This window comes from Sceloporus undulatus, chromosome 6 (assembly GCF_019175285.1).
Source record: "Sceloporus undulatus isolate JIND9_A2432 ecotype Alabama chromosome 6, SceUnd_v1.1, whole genome shotgun sequence".
Taxonomy (NCBI): Eukaryota; Metazoa; Chordata; class Lepidosauria; order Squamata; family Phrynosomatidae; genus Sceloporus; species Sceloporus undulatus.
The window spans coordinates 105,765,850-105,779,459 of record NC_056527.1 but is presented as its reverse complement, the minus strand read 5'-3'; the positions used below and the strand labels follow the sequence as shown (position 1 = coordinate 105,779,459).

The 13,610-nt window shown below is 42.9% G+C and overlaps 1 protein-coding gene across 1 annotated transcript; it reads right to left on the bottom strand.

The window, feature by feature from the left end:
* Positions 1-6,808: 6,808 nt before the first annotated feature.
* Positions 6,809-9,308, bottom strand: KCNJ14 (potassium inwardly rectifying channel subfamily J member 14). The gene is made up of 2 exons (XM_042475059.1): positions 8,610-9,308; positions 6,809-7,360 (listed from the first exon to the last, which is right to left on the bottom strand). Exons 1-2 carry the CDS (start codon positions 9,306-9,308, stop codon positions 6,809-6,811), a joined length of 1,251 nt encoding a protein of 416 aa, XP_042330993.1.
* Between the last annotated feature and the right edge of the window lie 4,302 nt (positions 9,309-13,610).

Here is a 13,610-nt window from a genome sequence, read left to right as displayed (position 1 = left end):
TAAGGATGCTTCCGCTTCCTCTCCTTCCTAGAACTCTCTCAGCTCTTCCCTAGAATACAGCTAGATTAGATTAGCACCCTAAGTAACTTTACTATTTTAGAATGAAGTTACTATGATAAAGTCTTTACTTTTTTCCTCTAAGGCCTAAAACAGATGGGCACAAAGCACCAGCTTTGGGGGTGCAGAGTTTAGACATTGCACGCTGTGAACATGACTGGAAACTGTGCTGGTGCTGCACCAAGCAAGAAGAATTGGGCCAAAAAGGAGCAGGTATGATCCTCTCATTCTGAGGATCCAGTTCAGGACCACAACAGTGGCCTGGATAGGGACTGGGCCTGTTGGTCACCACTGTTCCAGCACAATTGGGGCCAGCGCAGTCCTGGTGCAGTCCTTTTGGCCTGTCTGTTTCGGTCCTAAGTTATTGCTGTCTTTCTTCCTTACTCAAGAATTCTTAAGCGTTGCACACACTAGTTGTAACACCTATTAAGTATTCTAAGAGGGACGCAGTGGGTCAGTGGTTAAGACTCTGACTTTGATGACTGCAAGGTCGGCAGTTATTGTGGCCCAAGTGCCAAGTGATGAAGTGAGCTCCTATCACAAGTCCCAGCTTCTGCCAACCTAGCAGTTCAAAAGCATGTCAAAGTGCAGGTAGATAAATATGTACCACTTCAGTGGGAAGGTAACAGCGTTCTGTGCAGTCCTGCTGGCGATACGATCACAGAGTTGTCTTTGACAGCGCTGACTCTTCGGCTTAGTAATGAAGATGAGCAACCTTGTCAAAGGAAAATACCTTTACCTTTACTTTTACCTGAAGATAATGGGAGGAAATCTTTTAGAAGTTGGTTTAAATGAGAGAAGACACAGGATGTTTTCACTGAAGATACGAATGGTTTGTTTGAGCTTCTCTTGCGCTCTGCAAGTGGATCTCATTTGTGAATTCCAGGCTCAGGAAATGCCAACAGCACTTTTTGTGCCATGTAGCACAGCAAAGGAAAAATCCAGACATTGTAGTTCCATTGGTAGACGCTGGAGGGTGTGGCAAGATAATCTATGCTAAATCCCACAGTTCTGTGTGCATGTGAGTCCCCAAATGGATGAGTAGAGAATTAATGCAAGTGAGCGCAGACTGCTGTGGGTTACTGTCATGAGGCTGCTGTCAGATCAGATGGGGAGCTGGCTGACTGAGATAACTGGTGTGTGAATGTTGATTCTTTGAGCAGGAGGCTCAAGTGTTGTTTCGACTGCTGGCAGGTCCAGATGAAGAGTTGCTTGTGAACCATCTGTCTCTAATAAGATGCCCTGTGTCAGTGCTGATTAGTTGGATGGAGGCCAAGCAAGTTTACCAGCGATGGATTTAGTGCTAGCACAGGGTGGTGATGGAGCAAATCTATACTCACAGCCTTTTGTACCAGAATTTCTTTTGCTTACTTGCCCCAAACACATTTCTGAATCTGCTTAAAATAATTCCCTTGGAGTGGAGAAACTATTTGCCATGCCTCGTTTATTGAGTATTTATATTCTTGGTCTCTCTGATGCTCAGTTCTTATACAACTACTCTTGATTTTCAAAAATGAGCTGGAATGCGAGATGTCCCCATTAGCCTTCTCGCCACTTTGATGGTACTGGGAGTTAAGCATTTGGAGTGCAGCAAACTGCTCTCTTCTGTGCCCATCTTTCAAATCAGAGGTGGTCTGGTTACTTCATTTCATTCATGCTGGATGACAACACCAGTAGATGACTGTCCTTACTGTTACAGTGGATGAAAAGAGGGAAATCTATAGCTAAGTGATAGAGCATATGCTTTGCAGGTAAAGGCTACTGAGTTCAATCCCTGGTATCTCCAGAGAGGCCTCAGAAAGCCTGAAGAGCCAAAATTAATGTGGAGTCTAGCCTTTCACAAGTTTTGAAGTGTACTTCTCATAATCCCTAGTCAGCATGGTCAAGCATCATCATTTAATCCTGTTTTAAAAGGGGGGGGGGGTGTCAATTTATTTATTGAGAGTATATATTATTCCAATATATTCTAGTCATGTAAGCCGCCTTGATTGTTGCAGCAGAAAGATGGGGTAGAAGAATAAAGTTTATTTATTTATTATTTATTATCATGGGAGATGGAGTCTAAAAGTAGGTACTGTGTTAGTGGAAAGACAGGTGCAGAAGAACCAATGGCTAGGTGAACCAATGGTTTGACTTAGGCATCTGTGGTAGAGATTAAAAGGATTAGTACCATATAGGATTGACAGAGACGCAAGAATGCTACAAAACTGACTTTTCCATAACCCTCCTCTCCCTGTAGTTTCAACATTTGATCTGGAGTTTCAGTATTCTTGTGTTCTTTGACAAATAGGGTCAGGTCAGGGAGGTGCTTACTTCCATGCATAAAGGTTCTTTTGGTTTCCTCTTCTTATCTGCTACCTCCTTGCAGACTGTATTTAGCTGGCCAATCTTCTGTCCCCATCAGGCACAACTGGGTTCCATCCTAGTCTGACAAGCACTGATGATAAATTCCCAGACCTATAGCCACCAACATTTCACAGATGAAAACTAGGACACATATGGCCAAGCTACACCAAAGTGTGGTCAAGGTGACAAAAATTAGGAATGAGGAAGAACATACCAACTAGAAGAGGCTGCAGTGGGTTGCTTTTGCCTGAGTCTACAGGGAAGTGCAGGTTTCCACTCTTTCTCTCCTCTTCTCATTCTTGAATTTAATGAATATAAGCTACTTTTGCACTTTGAACTTGGTATGCAGCAACTGAAGTAAGCTGTGGACAAAGAGGGAAAATAGGAGGCGAGAGCAATAGTGACATTTGAAAAACAGCTGAAAATGGGATGACAGAGGATAAACCAAGGCTGTCCCTACCAAATCAGGTCAGTTGGAGAGTATGCGACCTGGCTCCTTCATCTCAATGTGCATTGCCCTGCAGGACTGTCTCATCTACTGAGACAATCCAGATGACCTTGCTTCTATAGCTGTTTTCACTTGCAATACTTACATTTGCTTTCCTTTAAACTGTTCTTTAATGCAGATGTGAAGTGTGTACACTGTATTGGCTATAGAGCTGATTTCCATTTTTTGATTGATGGGGGGAGGAAGAAGGACTTTGAGCAAGAGACAAGTCAGATAACCCCTAGAGCTACGGGAGCCTTGCTGTGTGTGTATGTATGACAGGGGACAAGTGAGAGTAGCAGAAAGACTTGTGTTTGAATTGTCTGTCACCTGCTTCACAGTTCATTGTCAGTTGCCATTTGTAAATAAATCCTATTATTATTATTAAATTAAGAATGTAGAGAACATCTCTTCAGAGATAAAGAAGAGGGGTTGTGGCTGCAGTAACATGTGGCTAAATAGTTTTAAAGCCAGAGCTTGGAAAGTTACTTTGTTGTATTACAGTTCCCAGAGTCTCCAGCTCACTTGGTCATTCAAACTATACCAATGAGACCTAAATTCAAATGCACACCCAATCCAACCTTACTTGGATATTTTGGGTCAGCTGCTACCTCACTGAGTTGGTGTGATGATACAGTGGATGGTGAAGAGAGGTCTAATCTTGTCCTAAACTCCTTGGAGGAAGGGATGGATAGTATAATAAATATACTGATGTGTGGCACAATAATGACAGGTCGTTATTGGTATCAAGCAGCCTAAAACCGCAGGCATTTTGGTGCCTGAAGAAAATAAATAAAGAACTAAAACAAAACAGAATTAAAATTGTAAAAATCTAAATGACCTCTCCCTCCCTCCTACTTATTTATATCAAGTAAAATAACATAATAATAATTGCCTTGTCATTGTATCTCAACATTTTGCCTTTCCTGAGATGACCCAAAAGACCTGCCAAATGACCTTGCCTTGTTGAAGGCGAAGGAAACGTTGGAGGCTGTTATTATATCATTTCGAGAAATACTAGCAAGTCAGAATGGAGGTCATTCGCAATGTGGGGGAAGCCACAGGTGAATGTCAGGTCACCCCCCCCCCAAGAGACTGGAGCTGGTGTTTGACCTCTGTCCCAACCTGTGGTGACCTTCATATGCCATCTGAATCTGATAGATGTCCAAGGCTGGAAGATATGGGCACATAAGAGGTTATTTTTGGCTCAACAGGAATGCTTTCCCACTTGATCTTGTCACCTTCTCTGTAGTGGCTGTTGAGGAGTTCCTGACATCCCATCACTTCTGTGGTGCTGGAATGAAGAGCAGGTGCCAGCACTTTGAGGCACAAGGTGATGTGACCAGAGAGAGGAGCAGGATGTGGGAGGTGTGCAGAGGAAGCGGGTCCCAAATATGTCTGCCTCCCTCCAGTGTTACTGGTATAAAGCAGTCAGGATTAGTGATGGGACTGTGTCGTATTAATCTGAGCTCCCAGCTGCGAATCCAATCTGAGCTCTCACCGCTCTGACCTTCAGCCTACGCTGATGTCACCCAACCAGCTTGAACAGCAGCTGTTTATATCGAGATTTCTCATATAGAACTGAAATGCACCCTGCTTCAGGGGTAAAAGCAGATGTTTAGACTGATGTTGTGATAATTCCCTTCCTTTCATTCCCATTCCAAAGGCAATGATAGGACTGATGGTAGTTTTGGGACACTTGTGGCCAGAAAAGTGGGAGACAGATAGAGCATCTCAGCAAATTCCATTATGTCTCATTAAAATGAATGAAAATGAATCAGTAGAAGGAGAGTCACATGGAGAAGGGACCAGAGATTAGTGGTGGAGCACTGGTTTTGAATGCTGAGGGTCTGTTTCACTCCTTACTTAGCATCTCCAACTACTGATGAGAAAAAACACTGCTTGAAATTGGAACAATTTGCTAATAGTCTTCTCTGACTGGTAGCAACTTTAGTGGCTCTGAGGGCCAATTTCATGAGATGTTCTGAAGGACTGCCAAAATTCTGTCTTACACACACACACACACACACACACACACACACCAAAGTAGAACTGACTGGGGAAGTCTACTTCTAGGTTATTTTGGGGGGGAAAGAAGAAGCTAAACAGCATGGCAATCCATTTAAAAGGTGAATTGTTGCTCTTGGAGCATTCATGGTGGTCTGGGGAAGCCTGGAGGCTGTGTCAGACACCACAAAAACAACCATGAGTGGTTCTGCATGGAGCCCCAGAACCTCACTTGGGTCATACCTGGAACATACAAGCCTAGATTAAGTGGACAAGTACTGTATGTAAGGCAATTTCATATTCTGCAAGACAGTTTCAATCTGACCATCAGTGGACCATGGTGATGTGGTCAGGACATAAACCTGGTCCTCGTCTGTTTCCCCCTTTCCCCCTTATTTCTAGAACACACTGAAATATATGCATCTGATTTGACTGGGGAGAGGCATGTGTGTAAATCCTTTTCAGGAGATAGGTTCATATCCATATTTCAGAATATTGTGGCTGTTACAAAAAGACTGTTTGGGAATCTTCATAATTGGATGTAGTATGTGAGAATTACAATTGGGCAGTTTTGTGACATCTGTATCTGCTAGAGGATTGCTGTTAGTTGCTACGTAGCAGAGCCGGCAAAGCGACTGATGTGCAATGGGACTGATGCACATCAGGCACCAATGCATATTGGGCACACTTGCTGGTGTCCCGTTACCTATCTTCACAATTTATTAACAGTGTTTCTTACTGCCTCTGCCACATAGCATATAAAGTTATATATGGAGACAATGATGTAAGATTCTGGCCTTTGTTCCTAAATTTAAGATATGGTGGCAATGACTGTGCATTGTTTGCATTTGGGCATATATCTTCCTTCATTATATACTGTTCATTTTCTTTTGCAGGACTTCAAACATGAGGGGGGTTAAAATAGTTTTAATTTCATTTTTTATGAGAACATATTTTATACAACTTATACATCTCATAAAGAAATATTCACCTTATTATAAACATTGTCAGCCCATGGTATGCATTCAGATATTTTTTCGTAAAAAAAAAAATCCACACCATCCAGTTAGTTTTGCTGGAGTTTAAACAGGGTTTCTTCATTTAGGCTTGACAAACAAGTTTTGGGGCTGGGGGGAGGGCAGTTAAGATCATGTGCAGTTTATAGCCCATTGGGCATATAATTTCTAGCCCTTGTAGCAAATGAGAAACACACCTCTAAAACGCTACAAAACAAGCCACCCCCTTTGCACTTTTCCTAGACGTTATAGATACATTCCAATTCCCTGTAATTCCATTGACTAGTCATTTCCACTTAACCTTACTGCCTCTTATTCATTGTAGAGCCCTATAAAGAAGACATCTTTGCCCCAGAGAAACATGTGAGAGATTTTCCTGACTGAGAACAATTTATATGCTCCTCATACTGTCTTGATGGGTAGATCCATCAAGATCCCATCAGTATTAATACAACCAGAAATCACACTGCCGTAGAAGGCAGGTAATATTCCAGCTCCTCAGAGACAGATGGAACAGGTACTTTCTTACAACTCAAATTTTCCTATGGAGTGTTCATTTGTCACCTGCCTCTCCCATTTGTAATTCTTTAACTCTCTTCAACAGCTCGGATTATCATAGGCATGAGGGAGAGAGAATGCTTCAGCTTGTGCCAGAACTGTCATTTGAGCCTAGATACTCAGAAATGAGCATTTCCGTCTGTCTGCAGTCCAAGAGAGACATCGCTACTTGTTCCAGAAAGCCAAAACCTAGTTGCCAGATTTGGGAACAGGGTGAATGAAGTATGAAAGCGTTATTCTTTGGCCAGTTACCCCAGCTGCCCAACAATATGAAGTGTGGTGATGGAGCTATGCCCACTTCCCACTGTCCCTCCTCAGTCCAAAGAGATCACTGTTGTCACGTAGTGGTGGACATCTCATTCTCCAGGCTCACTCGCCTGCTGCTTTGCTTTTCCTCTTCCTCCTCTTCCTCACGGCAACAGCTGAGTGCTACCTCATTCTCATAGCAGAAGGAGGCACGAGCAGCTGTGGCCCCTGCAGGGGGTGCCCTGTATTTGCGTTCACTCAACTCCTTAGCACTGCAAGCTGGGGTTCCGGGTACCTCATATGTACGATTGAAATGCAGGAAGTCAATCTCATAGTGGCCGCGTCGTTCAAAGAGTACGGGCTCAAAGCGGTGTCCCCAGCGCAGCTCGCTGGGCAGGAAGGAGCTACGGCATTGTGTGGTCATTGCTGTGGCTTCCACCATACCTTCCAAGATAACCACCAGTTCAAAGTCAGCCTCAGCCAGATCAGCAGGGCCATATTCGTACAGGGGGCTTTCAGCATCAATTTCATGTACGATTGTCACTGGTGACACCAGAAAGATGCGGTCAGTGCCACTGTCGAAGCCTACATTGACATCATTGTGATCCAGGGGGATGTACTCACCCTCAGGGGTCACACGAGGCTGTAGGTAAGAAAGCAGAGGAAGAAGGGGGTTATATACTGAACTGTACCTTTTTAATGGACACAGGCTTTAACACATGATCTACAGTGGCTAGCTGCCTTTTTTTACTATAGTAAAACAACAACAACAACAAAACCCTGTCAATTCAGTTGCCAAAATAGCTATTGGTTACTGCTGATGATTTCTATGTACAGTCTACTTCACTCTGTGTGATCTCCTACAGACAATATAGCAAAAAATAAGGAGCCTGTTCCATATGTGAATGGACCTCCTGTTATTGCCACTTGTATGTCCATCTTTCCTTCCACTCCTTCTGGTTTTCCTTCTTTGTCTACAGATCCACATATTTATCCATCCTGCTTTTCATCCATTATAATTTACTGCTATAACCACCATGACTTTGATTACTGCTGTTACTCTTCTAGGCACATGTTCACACTCTTATCTCTTTGCCCACCTCTCCATAACCTCACCTCTCCTTCCCTATCTTGATCAGAGGTAGCCAGCATGAATCTAATCACTAATCTTTGAATGATGTACAGTAGGTTGACAAGGATCTCTGATTCTTGCTTGTTCAACAACAACAGCAACAAAATGGTTCCTTTATTCCACCCTTAATTATACTGAACTTCTGATATGTGTACAGAAAGGCTGTGTGCTCTATTTAGTTTCAGTACTGGGTGATCTTGAGCAAGTCTTTCAGCCTCAGAGGAAGGTATGAACAGACCCCCTTGGAACAAATCTTGCCAAAAATCCTGAGTGATAGGTTTGCCTTTAGGGTCATGATTAGATGGAAATTACTTCAAGACACACAACAACAACAGACTCAGAACTAGTGCCTAGGTTCTGTATTTGTTGATTCTTTTTCATCTGGCACTGGTTGGGGTTTGAATAAAAACCAAAATAGATCCTGCCACAAACCTGAGATCTGTCTGGTCCTGATCAAGGATCTTTTCACATCACACACAATTATAGCACTATAATTCCACTATAACTGCCATGGATTAGCTACATCTTCTGGAATCCTGGGGTTAGTGGACCTGTGAGGTACTAGAGTTCTCTGTCTAAGAATAATAAATAATCCTTCCTAAACTGTGAATCCCATAAATCCGTCCCCATCTGCCAGTATAACCCACTAATTTGAAAAATCCAGAATAGTAATTCAAAGAATTTCCAGAAACATCTTGTTGCCATTCTACTCTTCCTTTTTATATTTTGTCTATGGACTTCCCATTGGTGTTGTCCTTACCTGCAACAGCTGTGCCCGGACATGGGCCTCCACCAGATGGCTCTTCCGCAGGTTGGCCACACGCCACATGAGACAGAGCTTCCCATCACGCATGGCTACCACAGCAGTATCGCTAAAGATAAGGGTCTCATTGCGCTTTTTGGGCTTGGCAATCTTGGCCATGATTGCTCCAATAATGAAGGCATCAATGATGCATCCCAGTATGCACTGGAAAACCACAGCCAGGACGGCAGAAGGGCACTCTTCTGTGATGCTGCGGAAGCCATACCCAATGGACGTCTGGGTTTCCAGTGAGAAGAGGAAAGCGGCCGTAAAGCTGGTGACCTCAGAGAAGCAAGCCTTTGAGTCGGGTGGTTGGTCGGGTGCCAGGTCCCCATGCAGAGCAGCAATGAGCCAGAAAGTGAAACCAAAGAGAAGCCAGGACAAGACAAATGAGAGACAGAAGATGACCATCATCCAGCGCCAGCGGATGTCCACACATGTGGTGAAGAGATCAGTGATGTACCGCAGGCCGTTCTCATTCAGGTTGACAAACTCCACATTGCAGTGGCCATCTTTCTTGACGAAGCGACTGCGCTGGTGGGCCAGAGCAGGTCTGCCATTATGGCAGGTGGTGGGGGACTCCACTGATTCCTCTTCTTGGAGCTCTCCCACCCCGCCACCCCCACTGAGACGGCGGATGGCTTTGGCCACCCCCATCTCGGAGGGATTTGCCTTTGTCCCGGCCAAAGCTAGGCCGGGCTTGGGGGATTGGTGGCCCAGCCTGTGTGTTGTTCAGGAAAAGGTGGTATTAGTGGGGAGTCAGCGAGTGAAGATTTGGTGCAGTGGACACTTGCAACTTCAAAACAACCTATAGAAGGAAAATGGAAAGAGCTGACCAATTGTCTCATTAATAATAATCAGTTCCTCATATCATATCTCTAGAACTCATCTTTGTTTCTAATTTGACAAAAGCATGATGTGAAGCAAAGCAGAACTGAAAGGAGAGGGTTCTTAACTCGCCTCTGTTTCATTTTTGAATAAGCCCTAAATACTTAATTCCTATCTTAATTTGGGACTCCAAAATCCAAAACTTTTTTCATGGTTGGCTGAGATAGTGACACCTTTGCTTTCTGATGGTTCAGGGTACCCAAACTTTGTTTCATGCACAAAATTATTAAACCTATTATGTATAAAATTATCTCCAAGCTAGACGAGGGTCTTAACTCTAAACATGAAAGTCATTTTTGCATATGTGTGGGCCATATCATTTTGTGCAACCTGTGACCATCCAGAGGTTGCTGGACTTGTTGTCAGCTGCCCCGAGGACCTTCTGTCCTCAACTGCTCTGCTCAGGTCCTACAGGCTCAGGCCTGTGGACTCTCTGATCAAGTCCAGCCATCTGGCATGTGGTCTCCTTCTCTTTCTACTGCCCTCTACATTTCCTAGCATTATTGTCCCCAAAATCCCTATCTACTGGTCATGCAGAATGAGGTAGATGGGAGTTGGAGTGAAAGAAAGTGGTAGATGGGAGTTGGAGTGAAATCTACTGATTTCTTAAAGCACTTGAAAGAACACAGAAATTGTAGTTCTATACAACAGAACTCACACCTCTCCAAGTTTATTTTCTTTATTTTATTCTATGGAGAGGATCCAGTCTTAGAAGGTGCACTCTCCTTCCATCCAGGATTTCAAACTGTGAAAAGCAAATGTGAAGAGAAGACACACTTGCTTGCTTTCACTGTCTCATAGTTTGCATGGCTTTTTGCAGAGGAGCTATGGTGTTGCTCTATCATGGTCATTAACTGATTTGTGAGAGGAGAGGGCATAGAGGTCAGTTCTACATGGAAATGAGATTTAGAAGCTGTGATGATGGACAGAACACACTTATTAGGTGTAGAGGGGAACACACAGTGTCCTTCTCACATGTTCCAGATTCCACTGCTACTAAAAAGAGATATCAATGCTAGACCTGGCTGAAGCTAAGCAACCAGTTAGTTTTTCCTAACAAGCTCATGCCTTGAAAATATGCTTTTTAAACTGGCAGGACAGGCTGAATCTCCCTGATCTAAAATTCCAAAATCCAAAATCCAAAACTTTTTTTTATGGGTGGCTAAGATAGTGACACCTTTTCTTTCTGATGATTCAGTGTTTTTTTCATGAACAAAATTGTTAAAAAATATTATGCATAAATTATCTCCAGATTATGTATATAAGCTGTATACAAAACACAAATGAATTTCATGTTTAGACTTGGGTCCCCTCTGTAAGATGTCTCATTATGTATACTGAAATATTCCAAAGCCAAATGAATAAATACATAAATAAATAAATCTAAAATCCAAACACTTTTGGTCCCAAGCATTTTGGATAAGGGACACTCTATCTGTAACTTTGTTTTAAAAAAGGCTCTTTTGACAATCTTCTCTGCCTCCTCTCCCTTCAGGTGTGTATTAGTCTTCCATCATCCCCAGCTAACATAACTGGCCTTTAGCCATGCTGTCTGGCTGTAATGGGACCTGCAGTCGAAGAAATCTAGAGAGCAACAGCAAATCTAGAGGGGGACAATTGCGCTATAACATACTGTAAATCAGATCACTTTCTGTTACTGTTTGACAGTGGAACAAATTCCCTCGGAGTGTAGTGGGGTCTCCTTCCTTAGAGGTCTTCAAACAGAGGCTGGATGGACATCTGTCAATGGGGATGCTTTGATTTAGATTTCCTGCATGGCAGGGGGTTGGACTGGATGGCCCTAGGGGTCTCTTCCAACTCTATGATTCTATGATTCTGGCATTTTAGTTAGTTCTAGCACAGGTATCAATGCTATTGTGAATTTTTGCAGAGTGAAATGTTTCTCTTTTTCTCATACTTCCCCCCTCACTCCATTGGACCAGCAGAACTATCTGCTGTTTTTGTATGCTTTAAAGAACACCAAGTTAAACCATCCAGGGGTGCATCTACCCTGCAGAATTAATACATTTTGACACCGCTTTAACCACCATGGCTCAATGCTATGGAAACCTGGGATTTGTAGTTTTGTGAGCTATTTAGCCTTCTCTGTCAGAAAGCTCTGGTGCCACATCAGACTACAAATCCCAGGATTCCATAGGATGGAGCCATGGCAGTTAAAGCAGTGTCAAACTTCTTTAATTCTGTAGTGTGGCAGCAGCCCAGGAAGGGCAGTGCTCAAAGCAGATCCCCCCTACTTCCTTTCAGAAAGGCTATTAAACATACTTCTTCAAGTGAATGAAAAAGAGGGCTCACCCTAACTCTAGCCCATGTATATCACCACTGTCTTCTATTTTGAGCATGGAGAAGTTAGATCCTAAGAGGAAGAAAGATGGCCTTCTACCACTTAGTGATATGAAACTTCTCTGATGAGCTCTTCAACCACTGAATCACGCTGCCTAGTTGGGCTTCTATTGACTCTTTTAATGAGTGACTAATGATCTAGGGGACTATATAAAGATAAAAAGCAGCATGAATTGTCAAGACTGAGTAGTCAAACATTTTTCATGATAATTTCTAAAAAGGAAACCCAGCAAACAAATGCCTACAACTAAAATCAGCTTTGCTAATATGAGCAATGTAATGGCTTTATTTTTTCTTTATTTCTGCTCTGTATTAGTCTGTGAAATTAGTGAATTCTGGGCTTGTAGTTGTCTGCTTCCAATCATTTCCAGTTTATGGTGATCCGAAGGCAACCCTATCATGGGGCTTTCTTGTCAAGATTTATTCAGTGGGTTTTTGCCTTTCTCTGAGGCCCACAGGGTTTGATTCATAGCAAACCAGCTCTGGGGGGTGCATCAATACTGCAGAAATAATCCAAGTTGACACCACTTTAATTGCCATGTCTCAATGTTATGGGATTCTGGGAATTGTAGTTTATTGTGGCACTGCTTTCTGACAAAGAAGGCTAAATATCTACTAAAATGACAGTTCCTGGAATTCCACAGCACTGAGCCATGGCAGCTAAAGTGGGGTCATCTGGATTATTTCTGCGGTGCTGCCACAGCTTGAATATTTCTTGCCTTTAAAAAACCTATGAAATTCATGGGGGCACCATAAGTCAACAGGCGACTTGAAAGCACATCGACACAGAGACTGTAATCTTGTTTGGCAGATCTCCCAAAGAAACTATGTTTACTGTTATTTCCCCTAGTAATGCCTCGACCCTTAGATAGAAATTTATGGAGTAAAGCTTCTTTTGACCTGCAGATGTAGTGACAAGAAACGTTTTACCTGCAGAAACTTGTCACATGTCTTAAGAGTATATTTAGTCGCTTAATTTATATCCTGCTTTTCTCCCACATGGGACCCAAAGTGGCTTACAATGTACAATTAAAAGAAAATAGCAAAAACAATCTGAATACAAAAATTAAAAAGCATTAACAAAAACTCAGAACAGTTGAAAACACATTAAAACCTCTTAGACATTAAGGACCACCACACTTGTTGTACTACCTGTATCTAAAAGCTGAAGGTCTATTTAAAGGAGAAGACCTTTGCTAGTTCACAAAAAAAAGGGAGGGGCAGCAGATTGAGCCTTCCTTGGAAGCAGTCATCAAGAAGGGTCTCTCCTGAATCCTCCTCAGAGCTACCTATGAAAGACCCCCCCCAACAACAACAAAAAAAGATCTTCAAACTCATATAGACTTGTACAGAGAGCTATGATCTTTCAGATAGTCTGGACCCAATAATACAGCAGTTTTCCTGTAGAAAAAGTTTAAAACCCTGAAAGGAGCTGACATCTACTTCCTGCCATACCTAAAACTGATTGCACTAGACTCCACAACCAGGTCCAAGGTATCTTGAGCTCCCATATCTGTGTAGCAGGCCCCATCACTCAGTGGTACAGCACTTGCTGTTTATGCAAGAAGGTGTTCTGCCACAGAACCATGGTGACTCCAGAGACACATGGAGCTCTCAAGACAGCTTCCCTCTCTGGGGTCTATTACAGTTAACTGGAGGACACAGTATGCAGAGGTTTCCCACCCTCTGGAAAGAATCTGGAAAGGACTC